This window comes from Staurois parvus, unplaced genomic scaffold (genome assembly GCF_062004578.1).
Source record: "Staurois parvus isolate SC_StPar_1 unplaced genomic scaffold, SC_StPar_1.0 ptg000170l, whole genome shotgun sequence".
Classification (NCBI taxonomy): Eukaryota; Metazoa; Chordata; class Amphibia; order Anura; family Ranidae; genus Staurois; species Staurois parvus.
Genome location: NW_028317966.1, coordinates 6,767,167 through 6,788,164, shown reverse-complemented (window position 1 = coordinate 6,788,164; position 20,998 = coordinate 6,767,167). Strand labels below are relative to the sequence as shown.

The 20,998-nt window shown below is 42.2% G+C and overlaps 1 protein-coding gene across 1 annotated transcript in view; it reads right to left on the bottom strand.

Annotated features, from left to right (window-relative positions):
- Window positions 1–20,998, bottom strand: part of LOC149462737 (uncharacterized) — a 55,079-nt gene that overhangs the window by 19,763 nt on the left and 14,318 nt on the right. Inside the window, exons 2-3 of the mRNA XM_089676515.1 lie at window positions 5,375–5,428; window positions 4,247–4,300 (exon numbers count right to left, since the gene is read on the bottom strand). Of these exons, the coding sequence (XP_089532641.1) occupies window positions 4,247–4,300; window positions 5,375–5,428 (108 nt within the window). The remainder of the gene's footprint in view (window positions 1–4,246; window positions 4,301–5,374; window positions 5,429–20,998) is intronic.

Here is a 20,998-nt window from a genome sequence, read left to right as displayed (position 1 = left end):
GCTATAATGGAAAAGGGTGGCTCTATTGTAAAAGAGGGGGGACTGTTATGTAAAGGAGGAGCGTAATCTAAAGGGGACGACTGTATTGTAAAGAAGAGGGACTACGATGAAAAGGGGTGGACTGCAATGTGAAGATGGAGCACTGTGATGTAAAAGGGGGGGACTGTGATGTTAAGGGGTTGAACTGTGATATATAGATAAGGGACTGTACTGTAAAGATGGGGGGCTACGTTGCAAAGGGGAACCGTGCTGTAAAGATGAAGGACTGTGCTGTTAAGATGAGATACTATGATGTAAATGGGGGTCTGCAATGTAAAAATGGGGCCTGTGATGTAAAGATAGGGGAACTGTAATGTAAAGATGGGGGACTGTAATGGAAAGGAAGGGAACTGTGATCAGGGCCGATGCTTCCACTAGGCAAACTAGGCAGCCACCTAGGGCGCACTGCCACCAAGGGGCACCTGGGAGCAGCACAGACCAGCACTCTCCCCGTGTGGAATCTTGCCATGTCATGAATGATCCTTCAGCTGAGGGGAGGGGCTTCTCTTCCCATTCATCAGTGGAGGTGCACCTGCAGAGGAAAGTAATGTCTGACTCTGATGTCTCGTGTCTGTGTGACTGTGACCTGGCCAGCCATCCATCACATGTGTAATGTGTCAATGAGTGATGACATCATCACGATCCCACAGCTTGCTCTTCTAGTACCTGCTGGGCCTGCTGATCTGTGCCGGTGTTGGTGGTGCTGCGTTGTGTTGGATCTATCACTGTGTGTGATCGCTCAGTTCAGCTGCCTGCTGTCACAGAGTTTTATCTCCCCCCATTGCCTGGGGAATTCCAGCCTGGGATCTGTCACAGTGTGGATCCATCATCCTCCACTCACTGTCTCTGTCACCCTGCCACTGCCAGACACAGATACAGTCCATCCGTTACATTGATTTTGTCTTTAATATTGGTGCTGGCGGCATCTTATGGCACTTATTTTTTCAAATTAAAAGAAATTTAGCAGTTTCATGTTTTATCGATTTATTCTTTCTACAGTTTTTTTTTTTTGAGGGGCGGGCGCAAGTAGCTGGCCTTGCCTAGGGTGCAAAATAGTCTAGCACTGGCACTATGATGTAAAGATGGGGGACTGTGATGTGAAGATGGGGGACTGTGATGCAAAGGGGGGCACTGTATTGTAAGGGGGCTGTATTGTAAAATATTGCTCTGTGATATAAATGAGGAGACTGTGATGTAAAAGATTTCAGTGTGATGTAAATGGGGGGACTGTGATGTGAAGGAGGGGTTGAGAAAAACACAAACATGAGATTCAGACCTCTACTGGAAGACCGTTTTGTTGACCGGACCTCCGTGAGTTTTTCTTCAATACCCCTGATATACGGTAACATTGTCAAGGTCAGGAAATCATTTCCAAAAGCTTTTTTGTTTTTGCCAAGTTTATTGAATATAGAGATTTACACAGAACATCGAAAGACAACAATCAATGTTCAGTCATTCTTGTGCTTGGTATTGCTTCATTTGAGTCTTTCATGTTGATTTTATTTTTTACATCCTTTTTGTTGGGACTGACATGGCTCAGGAGGGCAAGGAGGGCAAGGATCTGTGCAAACAAAAAGTTATAATATGAGTACATGTATTAAACAGTTGTTTTCTTAACTGACCGTATAAAATATACAGTATACACTTTCTGCATTGTAGATTAGCAGAGAAACCTGATATTCAGTAGTCACTCTTGTCTTACATGAACAATTATATACTGTAGGTGGTACATTTTTTCCCTGTTGTTCTCTGAGCAACTCTGTCAGCATTTACACCATAAATTAGTACGGAATCCTGAAATATACTTTTAATACAGTTAACCTTTCACCATAACTAGTCTAGGTATACTTTCTTGTTGATCCTCAAGCCCTGAATCACAGAACCATGATTTCCATACACTGAACTGATGGCCAACAACCCTGAAACAGTTGTATGCAATTTGGAGAAAACGGCCCTATAATATTAAATTCCAATTTCAGGCAACTAAAAAATATCCTTTGCAGTAGGGCAGTGCCTGCAGCGCAAGCATTAATTGCTTGTCTAGGTCGGAACAATCTAAGAAGATTTACCTACCTGCTCCTTCACTTCTCTCTGCTGCTAGACATGTGCAGTGACTTCTCCCCCATGCTCTAGTGGCCCAGGGCTATGATGTCATCAAGATCAATGCAGGGTCCATAGCCCTGCATTAAATGTATTAATACCAAAGGACAGTCCACTGCTGGAGCCTGTAGAATCAAGGAGGTAAAGTGTTCCTTCTCTTCCCTAGACTAAACAAGCAATTAGCTCTTGCAGTGCGGATGCAGCTCCACTACATGGGATCATTTTACATTTTCCCGGAGTATAAGTGTGATAAACCAGTGGTTCTGGATGTAGAGCTGTACCAGGGGCAATACCCATAAGTTTTAGTCCTAATTAAAAATGGATTGTAAAAAAATTACGTCTGTAGTAAACACATACAATTCAAAGTCATATATGACTAGAGTATGTTTAAAGAATTTGTATTCCTCATATGTGCCTGCTGTACCATGTACTTGTATGAAAAAATATCCTGTTCTCTTTGTATTGCTTCTTTTTGTGAAATCCCTGGTGTTCCTGCCAGTCCCCTTTGATTTCCTATTAAACACTGATCACACTAGGCATGAGAGTACAGCATGGTCAATTTTCTGGCTGTGCTGGGAGCTAATCCAATGATCAGGCTTGTGATGACATGCCTCCTCTGCACAACTGTTCACTGGGAAGACTATTTCTCCAACTCTAGCTCTCTGAGCTCCTTATGTAGCTGAGAACAGATGGTATATGATCACTTATAAAAAAGGGGATGTGCAGTAGAGCAACGGCACTCCCGGGTCAATCCCTCCTCATTGGCTGAGACACAGCAGTGCTATTGGCTCCCGCTGCTGTCAATCACAGCCAGTGCTGTGCCGAGCAGGGACAGCTGTGCTCTGTGTGTCTTATGGACACACAGATGTGTCGCAAGATCACCCAGAGCAAGCTGCTTGGTCTGGGAGCACATGTGCATGCTCACTCTTACGACGAGTATGCGGGGGGAGGAGCATGGGCGGGGGAACCTGAGAAAAGGAGGATCGGGGTTGCTTTCTGCAAAGTCATTGCACAGAGCAGGTAAGTATACAGTAACATGTTTGTTATTTAAAAGGGAAAAAAAAAGATTTGAACATTTAGTATCACTTTAAGATTTTTTGCTAATTACTGTACATGTTGATACTGTTGGCCCAAAGTGAACCTGCAATAACAGAAATATAGAGGAAGCCATAGCTGACTTGTTTTTGACCTCCGGAAGGTTTTACCCCCTGCACACAAACAGAGCTTTCTTTTAGTGATATCTGATCATCACTGAGTTTTTCATTTTTTTCTATATAAATTAAAAAATCCAGAAAATTTAGAATTTAAAAAAAAATTGTATTCCATTTTTTTTTTACTTTTTTTACTTTTTTTTTCTCATAATGTCATCATAGTGACACTATACTACTCTAGGGGGGTGATCAGGGATTTTTTTTATCACTATGGGTTTGCCTATAACAGAGATGATCACTGTTAAAACCAATAGTAAACTGTCATGAATGGCTTTCCATTCATAACAGCTGCCACTGCTGACATGATTTGAGAAGGTGTATGATGACCTGAAGTAGTCAGGCCAATCCTGGCTTCACTACATGGTTAGCCACTGATCTAGAGCCAGAGCACAGGCAGAAATGATTGAACTCTTGTACTGGATACTTGTCCATGTCTGTGACTCCATGTACTAAGGCCAAAATCGTAATACCATTTTTTCCATTTTTATCTTTTTAAGAAGATTCTCCTTCACTTCCTGACCTGTAAACTCAAAGTGTACCCAATGACAAATGTCCCCATATTCCTATTTTAGGGGCAATTAAAAATTTTGCATCTACCCTCACTTATAATCCTGGGGACATTGTTGACATAGGTGATCTCACTAATGAAGACACAGAGGTTTTAACCCCTAAGCACTCTATCCAAATCTAAAAAAAGTTTTGCCTTTAGAAATACTTTACCAAATAGTAAGCCTTGGCTGCTCCCATATATAAATTGCCCTAAACGCAGTGAAAATGATTTACTACTGATGTGTACTACATAATTATTTCCACAAAAAAAAACATAATGGCAATATTTGCCAGATGAATACATATACATTACATTTGTAAATTATTTTTGATGTTTACAGACTCACCAGGCTTAGGGCACTTTGGTTTTTGGTCCTGACATTGCTGCACTGGTTTGCATGCTGGAAAAAGAAAAGTAGGGACATTATTTATGATGCCACATGTGTTTTAGCCATTAGATCACTACTGGTAATGATAAAATACAAAGGTTTAAAGACCTCTGGAAGGTTTTACCCCCTGCACACAAATATAGCTTTCTTTTAATGATATTTGATCATCACTGAGTTTTTCATTTTTTTCTATATAAATTAAAAAATCCCGATAATTTAGAATTTAAAAAAAAATTGTATTCCATTTTTTAAAATTTCTTTTTCTTTTTGTTTTTATAATGTCATCATAGTGACACTATACTACTCTGGGGGGTGATCAGGGATTTCTTTTATCACTCTGGGTTTACCTATAACAGAGATGATCAATGTTAAAAGCAATAGTAAACTGTCATGAATGGCTTTCCTTTCATAACAGCTGCCACTGCTGACGTGTTTTGAAAAGGTACATGATGACCTGGAGTAGTCAGGCCAATCCTGGCTTCACTACATGGTTAGCCACTGATCTAGAGCCAGAGCACAGGCAGAAATTATTGAACTCGTGTACTGGATACTTGTTCAGGTCTGTGACTCCATGTACTAAGGCCAAAATCGTAATACCATTTTTTCCATCTTTATCTTTTTAAGAAGACTCTCCTTCACTTCCGGACCTGTAAACTCAATGGTCAGTGAAAGGAAATCTTTCCAATGTGAAGGAAATCCACTTCTGGACAGATCTGAACAAGTGTACCCAATGACAAATGTCCCCTCTATTCCTGTTTTGGTGGCAATTAAAAGTTTTGAATCTACCCTCACTTTTAATCCTGGGAACATTGTTGACATTGGTGATCTCCCTAATGAAGACACAAAGGTTTTAACCCCTAAGCACTCTATCCAAATCTAAAAAAGTTTTGCTTTTAGAAATACTTTACCAAATAGTAAGCCTTGGCTGCTCCCATATATAAATTGCCCTAAACGCAGTGAAAATGATTTACTACTGATGTGTACTGCATAATTATTTCCGCAAAAAACAAAACAAAATGGCAATATATGCAAGCTGAATACATATACGTTACATTTGTAAATGATTTTTGATGTTTACAGACTCACCAGGCTTAGGGCACTTTGGTTTTTGGTCCTGACATTGCTGCACTGGTTTGCATGCTGCAAAAGGAAAAGTAGGGACATTATTTATGATGCCACATGTGGTTTAGCCATTAGATCATTACTGGTAATGATAAGATATAAAGGTTCAAAGAACAATTCAAAAAGAAAACACTAAAGCCAAATTTGAGAAAAGTGTCTAATAGCAAATATTTCTATATCTTTGATCTCTGGTAGTTGCTCAGACTTACAGCAGCATATTTGTAAGGCACGGGACAGCACTAAAAAATTATAGGAGAAAATAATGCACTTGCTGGTGGTGATTGATTAAAATGTATTCTTACATAAAATACCTGAACTTGTGACAGAAAAATTTCTATGAAACAAGCATGTTATTTAGGTTGCTAGATATGTTTTTCTTCATGAATCCTTAAAATGTTATACAATCCTTTGTGTTGATTTATCCTTTTTTACTGGTGACATAAGACTTATGGATTTAAATGAACACCTCAATGTTATAGACACTAAAACAGGGTAAGACCATTCAGTCAATTTTTCCACTCTCTGAAAGGTTTTATAAGCATAAAATGCTACTTACGGTCTTGGCACTTCTGATCATGATGTCCATGATGCTCATGATGTCCATGTTGCCCGTGGTGTTCATGGTGTTCCTGATGTCCATGGTGTCCACCTTTAGTTGAAGACATTGTTGTTGGTTGGTGTTAGCAAGTAAGCTCAAAATTAACTCAAAGGAATAGTAAGTTATGTTTTGACTGTGTTGAACCTGTTGCTTTTATACCCAAGTTGTTTCCTGATTGTAACGGAGGTGTTGAAACCCTTGAAAAACCAGTTTGATTTTTTTCAAACCCGACATTCATTTTATTCAGGAATCTTTAGAACAAAAAATAATTATAATGTTCCATAAAGGAAGAGGTGTTGCCTTCTTAGTGTGTCATTTAGTTGCCAATTACACCCAAATCTTACATTAGTTGTGGATGATTCACTTTTTGAACTTTAGGTCAAGAATTCCATAGCCGATACCATGACTGAATTATTACATAGTTCCAGAATTCCACATTTTTGTTGCTCTAACTGTAAAGTACCCTCTACACAGTTTCAGATTAAACCTTCTTTCCTCCAACCTCAAATTGTGACTGCATGCCCTTGTCAGGGACCTAAGGTTAACCACTTACCCTCCTGAGGATTTACCTGACCACACCATTTTTTGTGTTACGGCACTATGTTACTTTGACTGACAATTGCGCAGTCATGCAACACTGCACCCATATGAAATTTATGTTCTTTTTTCCCCCAAATTGAGCTTTCTTTTGGTGGTATTTGATTGCCTGTGCGTTTTTAATTTTTTGCGCTATAAAAAGAAAACAAACTACAATTTTGAGAAAAAAAAATATATTTTGGACTTTTTGCTATTAACCGTTTCAATACCGTGCAATTTTACACCTTCCTGCCCAGGCCAGTTTTCTGGTTTCAGCGCTCTCACACTTTGAATGACAATTGCGCAGTCATACAACATTGTACCCAAACGAAAATTTTATCATTTTCTTCACACAACTAGAGCTTTCTTTTGGTGGTATTTAATCACCGCTGGGGTTTTTATTTTTTGCTAAATTAACAAAAAAAGACCAAAAATTTTGAAAAAAAAACACATTTTCTTTGTTTCTGTTATAAAAGTTTACAAATAAATAATTGTTCTTCATAAATTTAGGCCGAGATGTATTCTGCTACATGTCTTTGGTGAAAATAACCCAAATTAGGATGTATTTTTTAGTTTGTAGGAAAGTTATAGAGTTCACAAACTATGGTATAGATCTGAATATTGATCAATCCTGAAGTACTGACAGCCAATCTAATATCTTGAGGTCCAAGAATGTCAGAACAGTACAGATATCCCCCAAATGACCCCTTTTTGCAGAGTAGACAGTCCGACGTACTTCATAAGAGGCATGGCGAGTTTTTTGAAGTTGTATTTTTTTGTCATAATTTTTCGGAAAATGAAAAAATTAAAAAAATTATTTTCACAATTTTTTTTTTTACATACTGTCACCAGTGCAGTACAGCGTCATCATATAACTGGCATGGCGGTGAACAGCGACACTGACTGGTGACAGTATGAAAAAAAAAAAAAAATTTTATTTTTTTTTATTATTTTTTTATTATATTTAATTTTTTATTACATTTTTTTTTATTTTTTTAAAGATTTTTTTTCATATTTTACTATGACCAAAATAGTACAATGTTACCATAGTAACACTGTACTACTTTGGGGAAGTGATCAGTATTTTTTATTTTTTTTTTTTTTTACACAATTTGCTTATAGCAAAGAATTACTTTGCTATAAGCAAGCATTTACCTGAATGAAGTCGATTCATTCAGCTTTTTTTTTTTTTGTGCTTAGCTGTGATTTGGTCACAGCTAATCACATGACATGTGCATGTGATTAGCTGTGACCATTCACAGCTAGGCACTAGTATACAATGGATGGCATCATGAATGAAGCCATCCATTGTATACAACTGTCATGTGGCCTGCTGTGATTGGTCACAGCAGGTCACATGGTACCGGCAACGGGAGCCGGTACTCGGATCTGTCATCGGCCGTGTCCGAGGTGCACGGGCGGTGACAGATCGCACTGCTGCGTCGCTCTGCAACCGTGCAAACCGCGCATGTGTGGGAGCACGCCAAATGGCGTGCACCCGGAAAGCTGCAGCGCTTTTCAAGCCGCCAAACGGCCATTGGCCGGGCGGCTAACGGTTAAACATGTCTAGTAAAAAAAATGTAAAAATCCAATTTCATCATAAATTTATGCCAAAAGGAATTTTGCGACATGTCTTTGCTAAAAAAAATCCCAATACGCGTAAATGAATTACAAGTGAAATAATATAAGTGAGCGCTATTCAAATGAAGCAGCTAAGCACACAGGATAACCAATAACAATCCTCACAAAGACATATGTAAAAAAGTGCAGCGCTAAAATAAAAAAATAAAAAAAAATGGCAAAAATATATTAAAAGTCCCAATGGAGGTAAAATAAAGTGAGAAATGCACACTAACCAGATGTGCACATTAAATGTGCAGTGTAGATATCCTACAGTTCAGCAAGTGATCATCTGGGTGGTAAAGATAGGTAGATTCCCTCAGGTAAAATGGATCCATGGATGGCACATAGTTAAAAACCTTTAAGGGTAAAACCAGGCACAACTCCATCAAAGGGTAAGACTCCTTCACTGGGTAGAGCGGGTTATGGTGTCTAAAAAAGAGATGCTCCCCGCAAGGGGTCAAGAAAAAAAGGTGCCCATAGTGAAGTATAGTTTAATAAACAGCATTTATTAAAAACATGGGACAGTAGCAGAGGATGCATCCAATGAAAAATTGCAGTGTACAAAGGACTAACCGTCCTGAAAGGAATAATGGCCGCCGGAGCTCCACGATGCTCCGACGGCGTGACGTCCTCAGAGAAAGAAAGTTCTTTCTCTGAGGATGTGCTTGGCACGTAACGCATAAGGAGGAGCCTACGTACGCCGTGACGTCACGCCATCGGAGCATCGTGCAGCTTCGGCAGGGCGCCTACCCGGTAATGCCAAATCATGTATATACTGTATATGTGATTTTGCGCATATCTGCTATAGGGTGGCGGGGAAGCAGTTAAAGGAGAAGTGTTGGAATAAAAAAAAAATAAACCACACATACTTATCTACCTACTGTAGCATCGATCTAATGCCTCAGCTCTCCCCCACCAGTCTCTAACCTAAAAAACTAGGCGATCTCGTGACCGCTGATCGCTCAGCTCTCGGATTTGCTCTGAGAACAGAGTGGTGACTGTCAGTTACTGTTCTGTGCTTTGCCCCTCCAGAACTCACAGAAACCCCAGGCAGTAGAGAGGGTGGGAACGGCTGGCTCAGGCTCTCTCTCTGGACTGGCTCTGTGACGTCAGTCATCAGAGGACTTTATCCCAATGTCGGCTGTATTGGCTATACTTCTCTTTAAGATTAAATAGTATGTTGCCACCTTTCCAGTCACCATTGATAAATTTGTAGATAGTAATCATGTCTCCTCTTAAGTGCCTCTTCTCTAAGGTAAACAAGTATAATTTACTTAATTGTTCCTCATACCTGAGGGCCTCCAGTTCCCCTTAATAATTGTGTTGCACTTTACCTAAGATGAAGCCAAACCAAAGGGTTAAAAGTTTCAATGTATCCCTTGAATAAATTCCCTTTTTTTAATGCATGAGAATATTCTGCTAGCTTTGTTAGCTGCGACCTGATATTGCATTGTATTGCTAAGTCTGGTGTCTACAAGGACCCCCAGATATATTTCTTTCACTTATTCCCCCAGTGTAAAGCTGGCCATAGATGGTTTGAATCTTGACAGGTTCAGAAGAGACCGGCCAAGATTCGAACCACCTATGGACAGTCTGAGTGTGTTCTCTGGCCAGGGACAGTGCCCCTTCCCTTCCACGCCCCACTGTCGGGAGAACACAATAGCTCCATGGGATGGATTCCCCCATTAACACTGACTTTGTTGATGGGGGAATTGAGCAGGGAAGACAATTGCATTGTCTATGGGCTGCCTAACACCTCCTACTGAGTATTTGCTTGCATGTTTTAGCACCCAAATTGATAGGTTTGCATTTTTTCAACACTAAATATGATCTGCCAAGTAGCCGCTCTTTCTCATATTTCATCAAGGTCTTACTGTACTGTTGCTACCTCCTGTCCCTAAATTATTACCTTATACAATTTGGTATCCTCAGCAGATACCAACATTGAACTCTTTGCTCCTGCCTCAAGGCCATTTATAAACAAGGTGACCAGCACTTACTCCAAGACAGAGCCCTGAGACACATCACTCAAAACCACTCTAAGGCTGAATAATTTTCTACTACTCTCTGTACCAGTTCTTGAAGCCAGCTTTCTATCTATGGTGTCCTTTTATGAAACTGAGATCAGTGGGGATCCTAAGGATTGTTGCTGATCTCAGATCATTAGAGGTTTAGGAAACAGAGATGATCAGTGGAGAACACGTTCTCTGCTCATCATCTCTGCACACAGAGAATCTGTCACTGACAGAAACAGAAAGGCCAGTGTATGAAGGAGCGATATCAGCCCTCCAGATTCTCCAGCCCAGAGGTGCAGAATCGGGGAGAGAAGGGAGAATCGCTGGAGTTCTGAGGAGGAAGGAGGAAGATTATTGACTTCCTTCATCCTCAATCAGAGCCCCCAAGACAGTGGAAGGTGTGTGTGTGTTTGCGTGTGCGTATGTATGTACAGTGTGTGTGTATCTATGTACAGTGTGTGTATGCAGTGTAGTATGGTACTGAGCGGTCTCCTCTGTGAGAGCCGCAAATGAAGCAAGTTAGTAAACTATGTGTTTGACTGATCTCTTACTGTAATCTCAGATTACAGTAACAGGAGCCATTTTCTAGCATTCAAAGCGTTTGTAGATCACCTCACTCCTCATTAGAAGAAGCGATCTACACCGCTTCATGAACAGGCATACAGAGGAGAACTGTGTTCTCTGAGAATGCCAGAGAACTGAGCAGCGGTCATTTACCACCGCATGATAAAAGGACACCTATGTACATAGAATTACCTCCACTCCAGTAGACCTTTGTTTGTAAATTTCAGGGATCTCTTGATACCAAGCCAAGTTCTGGTAGATGAAGAAAGATTGCAGCCACAACTACCAGAAGAACTGTTTGGGATACAAAGAACAACCAATAAGTAACCTCGAGAGAAATAAAGGCTGCTCTGGAAAAGGATGGTGTGATTGTTTCAAGGAGCACAATATGATGATACTCTAAACAAAAATGAGCTGCATGGTCGAGGTACCAGACAGAAGCCATTATTGCACCAATGGCACAAAAATGCCTGGTTACAATATACCCGACAACCCCTTGACGTGCCTCACAGCTTCTGGCATAATGTAATCTAGAGTGACGAGATCAAATTAGAGCTTTATGGTCACTACCATAAGCACTATGTTTGTAGAGGGGTCAACAAGGCCTATAGTGACAAGAATACCATCCCCACTAAGAAGTATGGTGGTGGCTCATTATTTGTTTTGGGGGTGAGCATTAAAAGCACGAATGTTATCAGAAAATATTGGCAGACAACTTGCATTCTTCTGCATTAAGGCTCCATGTACACTGCAGCTGATAAACTCATGTTTAGGAGCTGTTCAGCATTTTTTTCAGCAGCCCCTGAACTCTCCCTAATGTTTTCCTATGTGACCATGTAGACTATGTCGTTTACAGGCAGTTGAGTTTACAGTAGTTTTTTTGAACGCACCAAGCTTGCATTCAGGAGTAGATTTTATCAGCGTTTCAAGCACCAAACGCTTGTAAACGCGGCTAACTGCGTTTATAAGCGTTTGCGTTTGGAAATTTTTTTTGACTCTTCCATTTCCAGATTCTGTCTAGAGCTTTTTTCATCATGAAAAAAGTACACAAAGCATTTTCCTGGTACTCAAATGGACCTGGTACACCATACTTTGAGGTTTCGCATGAAAGAAAATATGTTAGACACTGCTGCAATAATTCCTGCACAGAAATGAGCTGGAACATATCCAAACACGCAAAAAAAGAGCTAATCTCAACAAGTACTGCTCTCCATGCTTCTGCTCTCTCTATTTCTCTCAAAATGTCTGAAATAGTTAATTTGTTACTGTTTTTCAGTGCATTCTGGGCATTTTGGAAGGTCTCCTGAGGTTATCTAAACCACTTGTCTACCAGGCACTTATACCCTCTTCCTTACCAGGCCAATTTTCAGATTTCAGTGCTGTCGCACTTTGACAATTGCGCGGTCATGCAACATTGTACCCATATGAAATTGTTATCATTTTTTCTCACAAATAAATTTCTTGTGGTGGTATTTACTTTCCACTGGGTTTTTTACTTTTTGTGCTATAAACAAAAAAACAGCAAAACTTTTTTTTAAAAAAGTTTCTTTGTTTCTATTATAAAATTTTGCAAACAGGTAATTTTTCTCCTTCACTGATGTGCATTGATGAGGCAGCACTGATGGGCACTGATAGGCAACACTGATGGGCACTGATAGGCAGCTCTGAAGGGCACTGATAGGCGGCACTGATAGGCATCACTAATGAGGTGGCACGGATAGGCGACACTGATAGGTGGCACTGATAGGCAGTACTAATGAGGTGGCACGGATAGGCGGCACGGATAGGTGGCAGTGATAGGCGGCACTGATGATGGTTACTGATAGTCAGCACTGATAGGCTGCACTGACTGGCGGCACTGCTGGGCATTCGGGGCCTCATAGACAACTATTACAAAAGACTGCCCGCTGTCATTGACGCTAAAGGGGGCAATAATATGAATGTGAATCTCATAAGAAATACAAGAAATGTGTTTTGTCTGCTCACTCATGTTTTCTTTAAAAATGGTATATACCAATTCTGTTATGCGGTGGACAAGCTGCTCCTGCATACCAATTCTCCAAGGATATGCAAACTTTTGAGCACAATTGTACTTCCCCATCTCCAAGTTACTGCACACTTCCTTATAGAATGACAACAGGTTTAGTCTGACAAGAGCCATCTTTTAAATCCTTGTTGGTTGTTAGTTATAATACTGTTTTCTGACAAATACTTCAGTGGATCACCTAAACATTTCCTCAAACACCCTAAATACTATTCATGTTAGGCTGACTGGTCTGTAGCTTCCTGGTATAAATCCCTTTTTAAAACATTGTTCTATTATTTGTTCTACGTTAATCAGTCAATACTATTCCATCATTAAGAAACCTTAAAAAAAAAAATCAGGACTAACTTGGATTTGGTTATCACATTTCTTGAGGTGCCAGGACAGGACAGTGCCAGGACAGTACAAATGCCCCCAAATGACCCCTTTTTGGAAAGTAGACACCCCAAGGAATTTGCTGAGAGGCATATTGAGTCCATGGAAGATTTAATTTTTTTGTCACAAATTTTGGAAAGTTACTTATGTTTTTTTTTTAGCACAAAGTTGTCACTTAAATAATATATGGCTCAGGCATTCCATGGGTATATGTGGATATTTTTTTTCTTTTAATTATTATAATTAAAAAAACATTTTTTACACTGTTCCTTTTTTTTTTTTTTTGGATCACTTTTATTATTATTGCAGGGAATATAAATATGTGACAGGTACTTTTCTTCTGAGAAAGACTATTAGACTCCAGATCTCTCCTCTGCCTTTAAAGCATCCGATCACACCAAGATCAGTGTGATCAGATGCATTCCCAATTTTAAAATGGCGCTGTTTATATCCGGCGACATGGAAATGATGAAATGCACATAGCTTCTGCTTTCTTAGACCATAGAGATGATTGGAGCCATTCTGGTCTCTGATCAGCTCTATGGTCAGCTGGTGGAACTGCTGGCTGCATTCTCAAATTCCCTTGTGGGACGGGAGAGCCCAGGAAAGCCATGGAAGGTGGCAGGAGATGTCCTTTCCCGCTGCTTATAAAGGCGATCCAGCAGCTAATTGGCCATTAGGATTGCTTTTACTTGAAAGCTGAAAAAAACTATACCAGGATCCATATACACACTATACTATAGTAATGGCGGTGACCAGCTACCTATAGCATGATTGCAGTGATGTGTGGGCAATCTAACACTAGCTGACCCTGGCTGGGAGGGGTTATAACTGACCCTGACACTATCTGATGTCACTAGTGGCAGTAATACAGTGAATAATAAAACAATTTCTCTATACTGACACTGTACTAATGACACTGGCTGGGTGACAGGGTGATCAAAGGGCTAAATGTGCTAATCTAATGTGTGTGTATAAAATGTAGTGCTTTTACTCACAGTGCAGTGTTCTCTCTTCTCACACTGGCACACTCACACCTGGAAAGAAAGCAACATAAGGTTACGCTGCATTGCCCAGAGCCGCCGCTTGGCTGGCAGGCAGGTGGTAAGTAGTTTAAAAAAAAATATTTGCAGTACAGTATTTTAGTTTTTTTTTAATTAAACATTTTATTATTATTTTTAATATTTTAAATACTTTCATAAGAGTAGTTCAATGTTACCATAGTCATTTTTTTTTTTTTTTTTACACCTTCACACCTCAGATCTTCCCAATTCTTGCACTTTCATATCTCAGATCACCCCAATTTCTGCACCATCACACCTAAGATCACCCCAATTCCTGCACCTTCGCATCTCAGATCCCCCCAATTCCTGCATCATCACACCTCAGATCACCCCTATTCTTGTACCTTCACATCTCAGATCACCCCAAATCCTGCACCTTTATACCTCAGATCAGTCTCAATTCCTGCACCTTTATACCTCAGATCAGTCTCAATTCCTGCACCTTCACACCTCAGATCAGTCCCAATTCCTGCATCATCATATTTTTTATTAACCTCACTTCCTCCACATTCACATCTCGGATCACCCCAGTTTCTGAACCTTCAGATCTAAAGCCCCAATAACTGTATCTTCACACCTCAAATCAACCAAACTGCTCTATCCCCACACCCAATTTCTGCACCTGAAGATCTCAAATAATCTTCAATACATGCACCTTCATACCTAAAAGTAGTGCTAATTCCTGTGCTTTCACACCTCAGATCAGCCCCAAGTCCTACACCTTCACACCTCAGATCACTTCAGTTCCTGCACCATCACACCTCACATCACTCCAATTCCTGCACCGTCACACCTCAGATCACTCCAGTTCCTGCACCTTCACACCTCACATCACTCCAATTCCTGCACCATCACACCTCACAACACTCCAGTTCCTGCACATTCACACCTCAGATTTCAGTGCAAATTCTTGCACGTTCACACCTCCAGTTTTCCCAATTCGTGCACCTTCATATCTGAGATCACTCCAAATCCTGCACCTTTACACCTCACATCACTCCAATTCCTGCACCATCACACCTCACATCACTCCAGTTCCTGCACCATCACACTTCAGATCACCCTGATTCCTGCACCATTACACATCAGATCACCCCAATTCCTGCATCTTCACACCCCAGATCCCCCCAATTCCTACACCTTCAGATCTCTGATCACCCAAAATCCTGTACCTTCACACCTCACATCACTCCAATTCCTGCAACATCACTCTTCAGCTCCCCCTAATTCCTGCACCATCACACATCAGGTTAGCCCTAGTTCCTGTATCTTCACACCTCACATCCCCACCTATTCCTACACATTCACATCTATCTCCTCAATTCTTGCACCTTCACATCTCAGATCACCCCAAATTCTACACCTTCACTCCTCACATCACTTCAATTCCTGCACCTTCACACCTCAGATCAGTCCCAATTCCTGCACCATCACACCTCATATCACTCCAATTCCTGCACTTTCAATCCTCAGATCAGTCCCAATTTTTGCACCATCTGATTTAAGATCAACCTCAGTTCCTCCACCGTCACATCTCAGATTACCCTAGTTTTTGAACCTGCAGATCTAAAGCCCCAATTCCTGCACTTTCACACCCCAAATCACCCCAATTCTTGCACTTTCAAACCTCAGATCAGTTCCAATTCCTGCACGTTCACCCCTCAGATCAGTTACAATTCCTGCACCTTCATACCTCAGATTACCCAAATTCCTCTAACCCAGCACCGCAGATCACCCCAATTTCTGCAGCTTAAAATTTTAAACAAGCCTCAATGCATGCACCTTCACACCTCAAATTAGTGCCAATTCCGGTGCTTTCACACCTCAGAGCAGCCCCAAGTCCTTCACCATCACACCTCACATCACTCCAGTTCCTGTACCAACTAAGATCACCCAAATTCCTGCACCTTCACACCGCAGATCAAGTCCAATTCCTGCACCTTCAGACTCCAGATCACCCCAATTTCTGCAGCTTCACATATCATGCAGCTAACATGCTTCAGCAGTGCAGGGGTCAGCTGGACATAAGACGGTGTCCAGTAGGGCCGAGGATGCAATCAGCAGGGCCAAAGACTGGCGTAGTGTACAAGGGTCAGTGAGGCAGAGAACTGGAGTCAGTGGGGAAAAGGTCTTGGGTCAGCCAGGCAGAAGTTTGAGGTCAGCAGGGCAGAAGATGAAGTCAGTGGGGCACTGTACAGGGGTCAGTGCGGCAGAAGTCTGGGGTCAGCAGGGCAGAGGACAGAGGTCAGAGGACGCGGTCAGCAAGACCGCATACAGGGGTCAGTGGGGCAGAGGTCTAGGGTTAGCAGGGAAGAAGAGGGGATCAGTGGGGCAGAGCTCGGCAGGGCAAAGGATGTAGTCAGCGGGGCAGTGTACAGGGGTCAGCATACAGGGTTCAGAGGTCAGTGGGGCAGAGAGCAGGGGTCACTGCTGGCAGGGCACACTGCAGATCTCCTCCTCGCCACACAGCACATAGCTAAGATCAGATTCTTTTAAAGACACAGCCTCCATCTGCGCAGTGTGTAGCTGGTTACTACAGCTTTGCTGCTGTTCCCATCTGGAGATTTCAAAGGTCAGAGTAGTAATAGAGCAAACAGCTATGCACCTTGCATAAAAGAATCTGATTTCAGCTATGTGGTGTGTGGGAGAACAAGATCTGCTGAGTGCCCTGTGTGAGGATGGGAGGAGCAGTTCAGCAGGATCTGCACAGCACCCATGGAGGAGGGCGCAGCATGCCTTATTGGCCGAACAGAGCATTGTATGTATACTGTATGTCAGCTAAAAGGAAGGCAAACCAAAGTTGGGCGGGAACAGAGGTGGACGGGACTGGAGGTGGGAGAGAGGCAGACGGGCTCCTTCTTGTGTAGCCAGCCGCAAGGATCAGGAGACTGGCTTTGATGATATGTTGGGTGTCTACGGGAATGGAGGTGGATGGGAAAAAGGGAGCTGGGCTCCTTCCTTTATAGTAAGCCACAAGCATCGCGTGCCTGGCTGTGTTGATGTGTCTGGTTTCCCATCCTTCATTTGCACAGCATAAATGTGGCAATATGCCATGTCTGACATGCGTGCCACGGGTTGCCGACCCCTGCTCTAGGGTGTCTACTTTCAGAAAAGATATAATGTTTTTGGAGTTTTCAGCCATAAAATGATTTTTAAATGTGTGCCATATGCAAAAAGGGCTCTGGCAGTGAAAAGGTGTAGGGTAGGGGCACAGGAGTGCTCGGTGTAGTCCCACAAACTGACCACTAGGTATCGACATTGGGTCAGAAAATCTTGTAGTAAGAGTGGGCAGTGTAAAGGCCTAGGTAACTGCTAGAAGTTCCCAGAGTAGTGAGTGGGATGTCACCATAGATGGTAAGCTAGTGCAATTCCTACCCCTGCCAGTGTGGGCAGGGCTGTCCTAATAGCATCATGGGCCCCTGGGCAAAGTAATGCACTGGAGCCCCTACCAGCCTGCCCCAATTTATGCACTTACTCTCAAGAATTAATTGATCATTCCTTGGTGATGCTATGTAAAAGATCCACAACAAAATGGCACCGGCATAATGCGCAGGCGCCGAATAGTCGGCAAAATGGCGGGCGCGATATGCGCAGGCACCATTTTTGCTATAAATAAGAGACACAGGACGTCAGATGTTGCAGACACACCCCCTATGAGTATGTGCTAGAGCACGAAACGCGTCAGAATAGAGCAGCAACGTTGTAACACCGCCGAGGCCTCTTGCAGGTCTGGTGGCCATCTTTGAATGCACATGGTCAGTTCTAATGTTGTTGTCATATACCAGTGATTGGAAAGCAATAAACCCTCTGTAGCAGTATCACACTATTTGTCATCCTTTCTTTGGGCTCTTTGTGAGCCTAACCACCAACAGAGCTATATTAAGGAGGAGGATAGAGGTGCTGCGAACCACGGATGATCCAGAGGGGAGTCCATACCAGGTTGTACATGTCCTTAAGAGGATCCAGCTGACCTACTGAGAAATTTGTGTTCTCAAATGCGTGATGTTATTGCGCATCTGGTGAGTGCGCAATTTTTCTATTATCTGACACACCATTATGTAATTGGAGATAGGAAGTGGATCACCATACCCTGAGATCTCTTTGATTGGATCTTCACGTTTATCAATGATTTTGGACTTTGTCACTTTACTAGCACTAATAGCGACCTTGAGTAGCATTACCTTTATTTAATCACTTTGTCACTTTATGGGCTCATAAATGTCATTATCTATGGTCACTTTATAAGCACTATTATCACTTTATAGATAACCTTGGTGTTATAACTATTTTGCTGGTTTATGATTGATTTTGCAATCTGTTGGATTTATTGCACTTTATTGTATTTTATTATTCTGATCTCAGCGCTGCACCTACTCTTTACATTAGTAAAAAATTTAAAAAAATCAAATTTCTTCATAAACGTAGGCCAAAATGTATTCTGCTCCATGTCTTTGCTAAAAAAATCACAATACGTGTAAATTAATTGGTTTAAGTGAAAGTTATAGCATCTACAAACGGCAGTATATATACTGGAATTTTTTTTATACTAGTATTGGTGGCAATCAGCGACTTATAGTGGGACTGCGGTGGGCATTCTGACATCGGGAGGGAACTGACTAACTGCCACTGACATCCCAATGACACTAATACAGTGATCAGTACTAATAAAAATCACTGACACTGTTCTAATGACACTTGGCAGGAAGGGGTTAACATCTGGGGCAATCACAGGGTTAACTGTGTGCTGTTTTGCTGGGTGTGCTGTGTGTGTTTTTCTAGGGAAACATGCTGCTGTGTATTTCACTGCTGTGCAGAGAAATACACAGCAGCATGTCCTTGCTGGCAGGAAAAAGACCTGTGTTGTTTACACACAGGTCTCTCCCCTGTCAGTTTTAGTCGGGGAACAACGGGTGCCGGTGGGGAATCTACGGCCGGGACTCAGTGATCGACAGCCATGGCCGCCAATGGCAACCTGTGTAGATCGGCATGCGCCCCCTACCCAGAATTGCAAATCACGTGTATATACATGATTTTGCGCAGCCTTGTCGCCCTGTAGCAGTAGTTCTACTATAGGACAGCAGGAAAGCGGTTAAACAATAAGAAAACATGACATAAATCAAACACAAAGGGCACAGTATGGGGGGGGGGAGAGGCAGAAGGGCACAATACTGGTATCACGAGGCACAGTGCAGGTTCTGGGATGCTTCCTGGGCCATCCCAGGATAGCTTAGTAGAATGCGTGACTGTCCCAGAAAATCCATGAAAGTTGGCAAGTATGATTTATATGATGTAATGCAAGATTATCATGGGGCCCCCATGCACCTGGGACCCCTGGACAGTGCCCAGAGGTACCCAAGCATTAAGACAGCCCTATACTGATGTGGAGCAATCTCTCTCTCTCTCCAGGGGAATGTGGAGCAGTCTATTTCTATCTCCAGGGCAATGTGGAGCAGTCTCTCTTTTAGGGGCAATATGGCGCAGTGTCTCTGTGCAGGGCAACATGGAGCAGTCTCTCTATGCCAGGCAATGGGGAGCAGTCTCTCTCTCTGCAAGGCAACATGGAGCAGTCTCTCTCTCTCTGTGCAGGGCAATGTGGAGCAGTCTCTCTCTCAGGGGCAATATGGCGCAGTCTCTCTGTGCAGGGCAACATGGAGCAGTCTCTCTATGCAGGGCAATGTGGAGCAGTCTCTCTCTCTGCAAGGCAACATGGAACAGTCTCTCTCCCTCTGTCCAGGGCAATGTGGAGCAGTCTCTCTGTCAGGGGCAATATGGCGCAATCTCTCTGTGCAGGGCAACATGGAGCAGTCTCTCTCTCTATGCAGGGCAAAGTGGAGCAGTCTCTCTCTCTATGCAGGGCAATGTGGAGCAGTCTCTCTCTCTCTCTCTCTGCAAGGCAACATGGAGCAGTCTCTCTCTCTATGGGGCAATGTGGAGCAATCTCTCTCTGTGTGGGACAATGTGGAGCAATCTTCCTTTGGGCAGAGCAATGTGGAGCAGTCTCTCTCTCTGTGGGGCAATGTGGAGCATTCTCTCTCTCTGTGGGGCAATGCGGAGCATTCTCTCTCTGTGTGGGACAATGTGGAGCAGTCTTTCTTTGGGCAGGGCAGTGTGGAGCATTCTCTCTCTCTGTGGGGCAATGTGGAGCATTTTCTCTCTCTGTGGGGCAATGTGGACCAGTCTTTCTTTGGGCAGGGCAGTGTGGAGCAGTCTCTCTCTCAATAACCTGCCCTTACTATGCTGAAAATGTTTTTTTTGCCTTCAGATCTACTTTAAGTCACATTGCTAACTGCATATGTGACCTGTTTGTAGCTGAAATACTGAAATTTGCACTTAAACCTGTCATGTTGTGACTTTTGGAAATGCCAGTAAAAACTTGGCTGTCAGAACATTTTGAGTGCTGTGTGAACTTTGGTAGGTTGGCAACACTGGTCCAAAGGGTTTAGTTAATGATGTAATCTAACAGCATTTGTTGTAGTTAATTAGAGATCCAGTTCTATACCCCATCATTTGGGTTACATACTCCCCTGTTAAGAACCCCTGCACAAGAGCATCTTAAATGAAAGGGAAGATGCTACATTTTCCTAACAAAGCACAGATAGCACTGATATTTTTCATGATTTGTTAAAATATTCAGAAGCCAAAGAACAATAGCGCAGCCATTTAGGTCAGTGTACCTCCTCTATCACTCTGTGCATAGGTAAACACATTACCTTTTTCTAATGTCAGTAT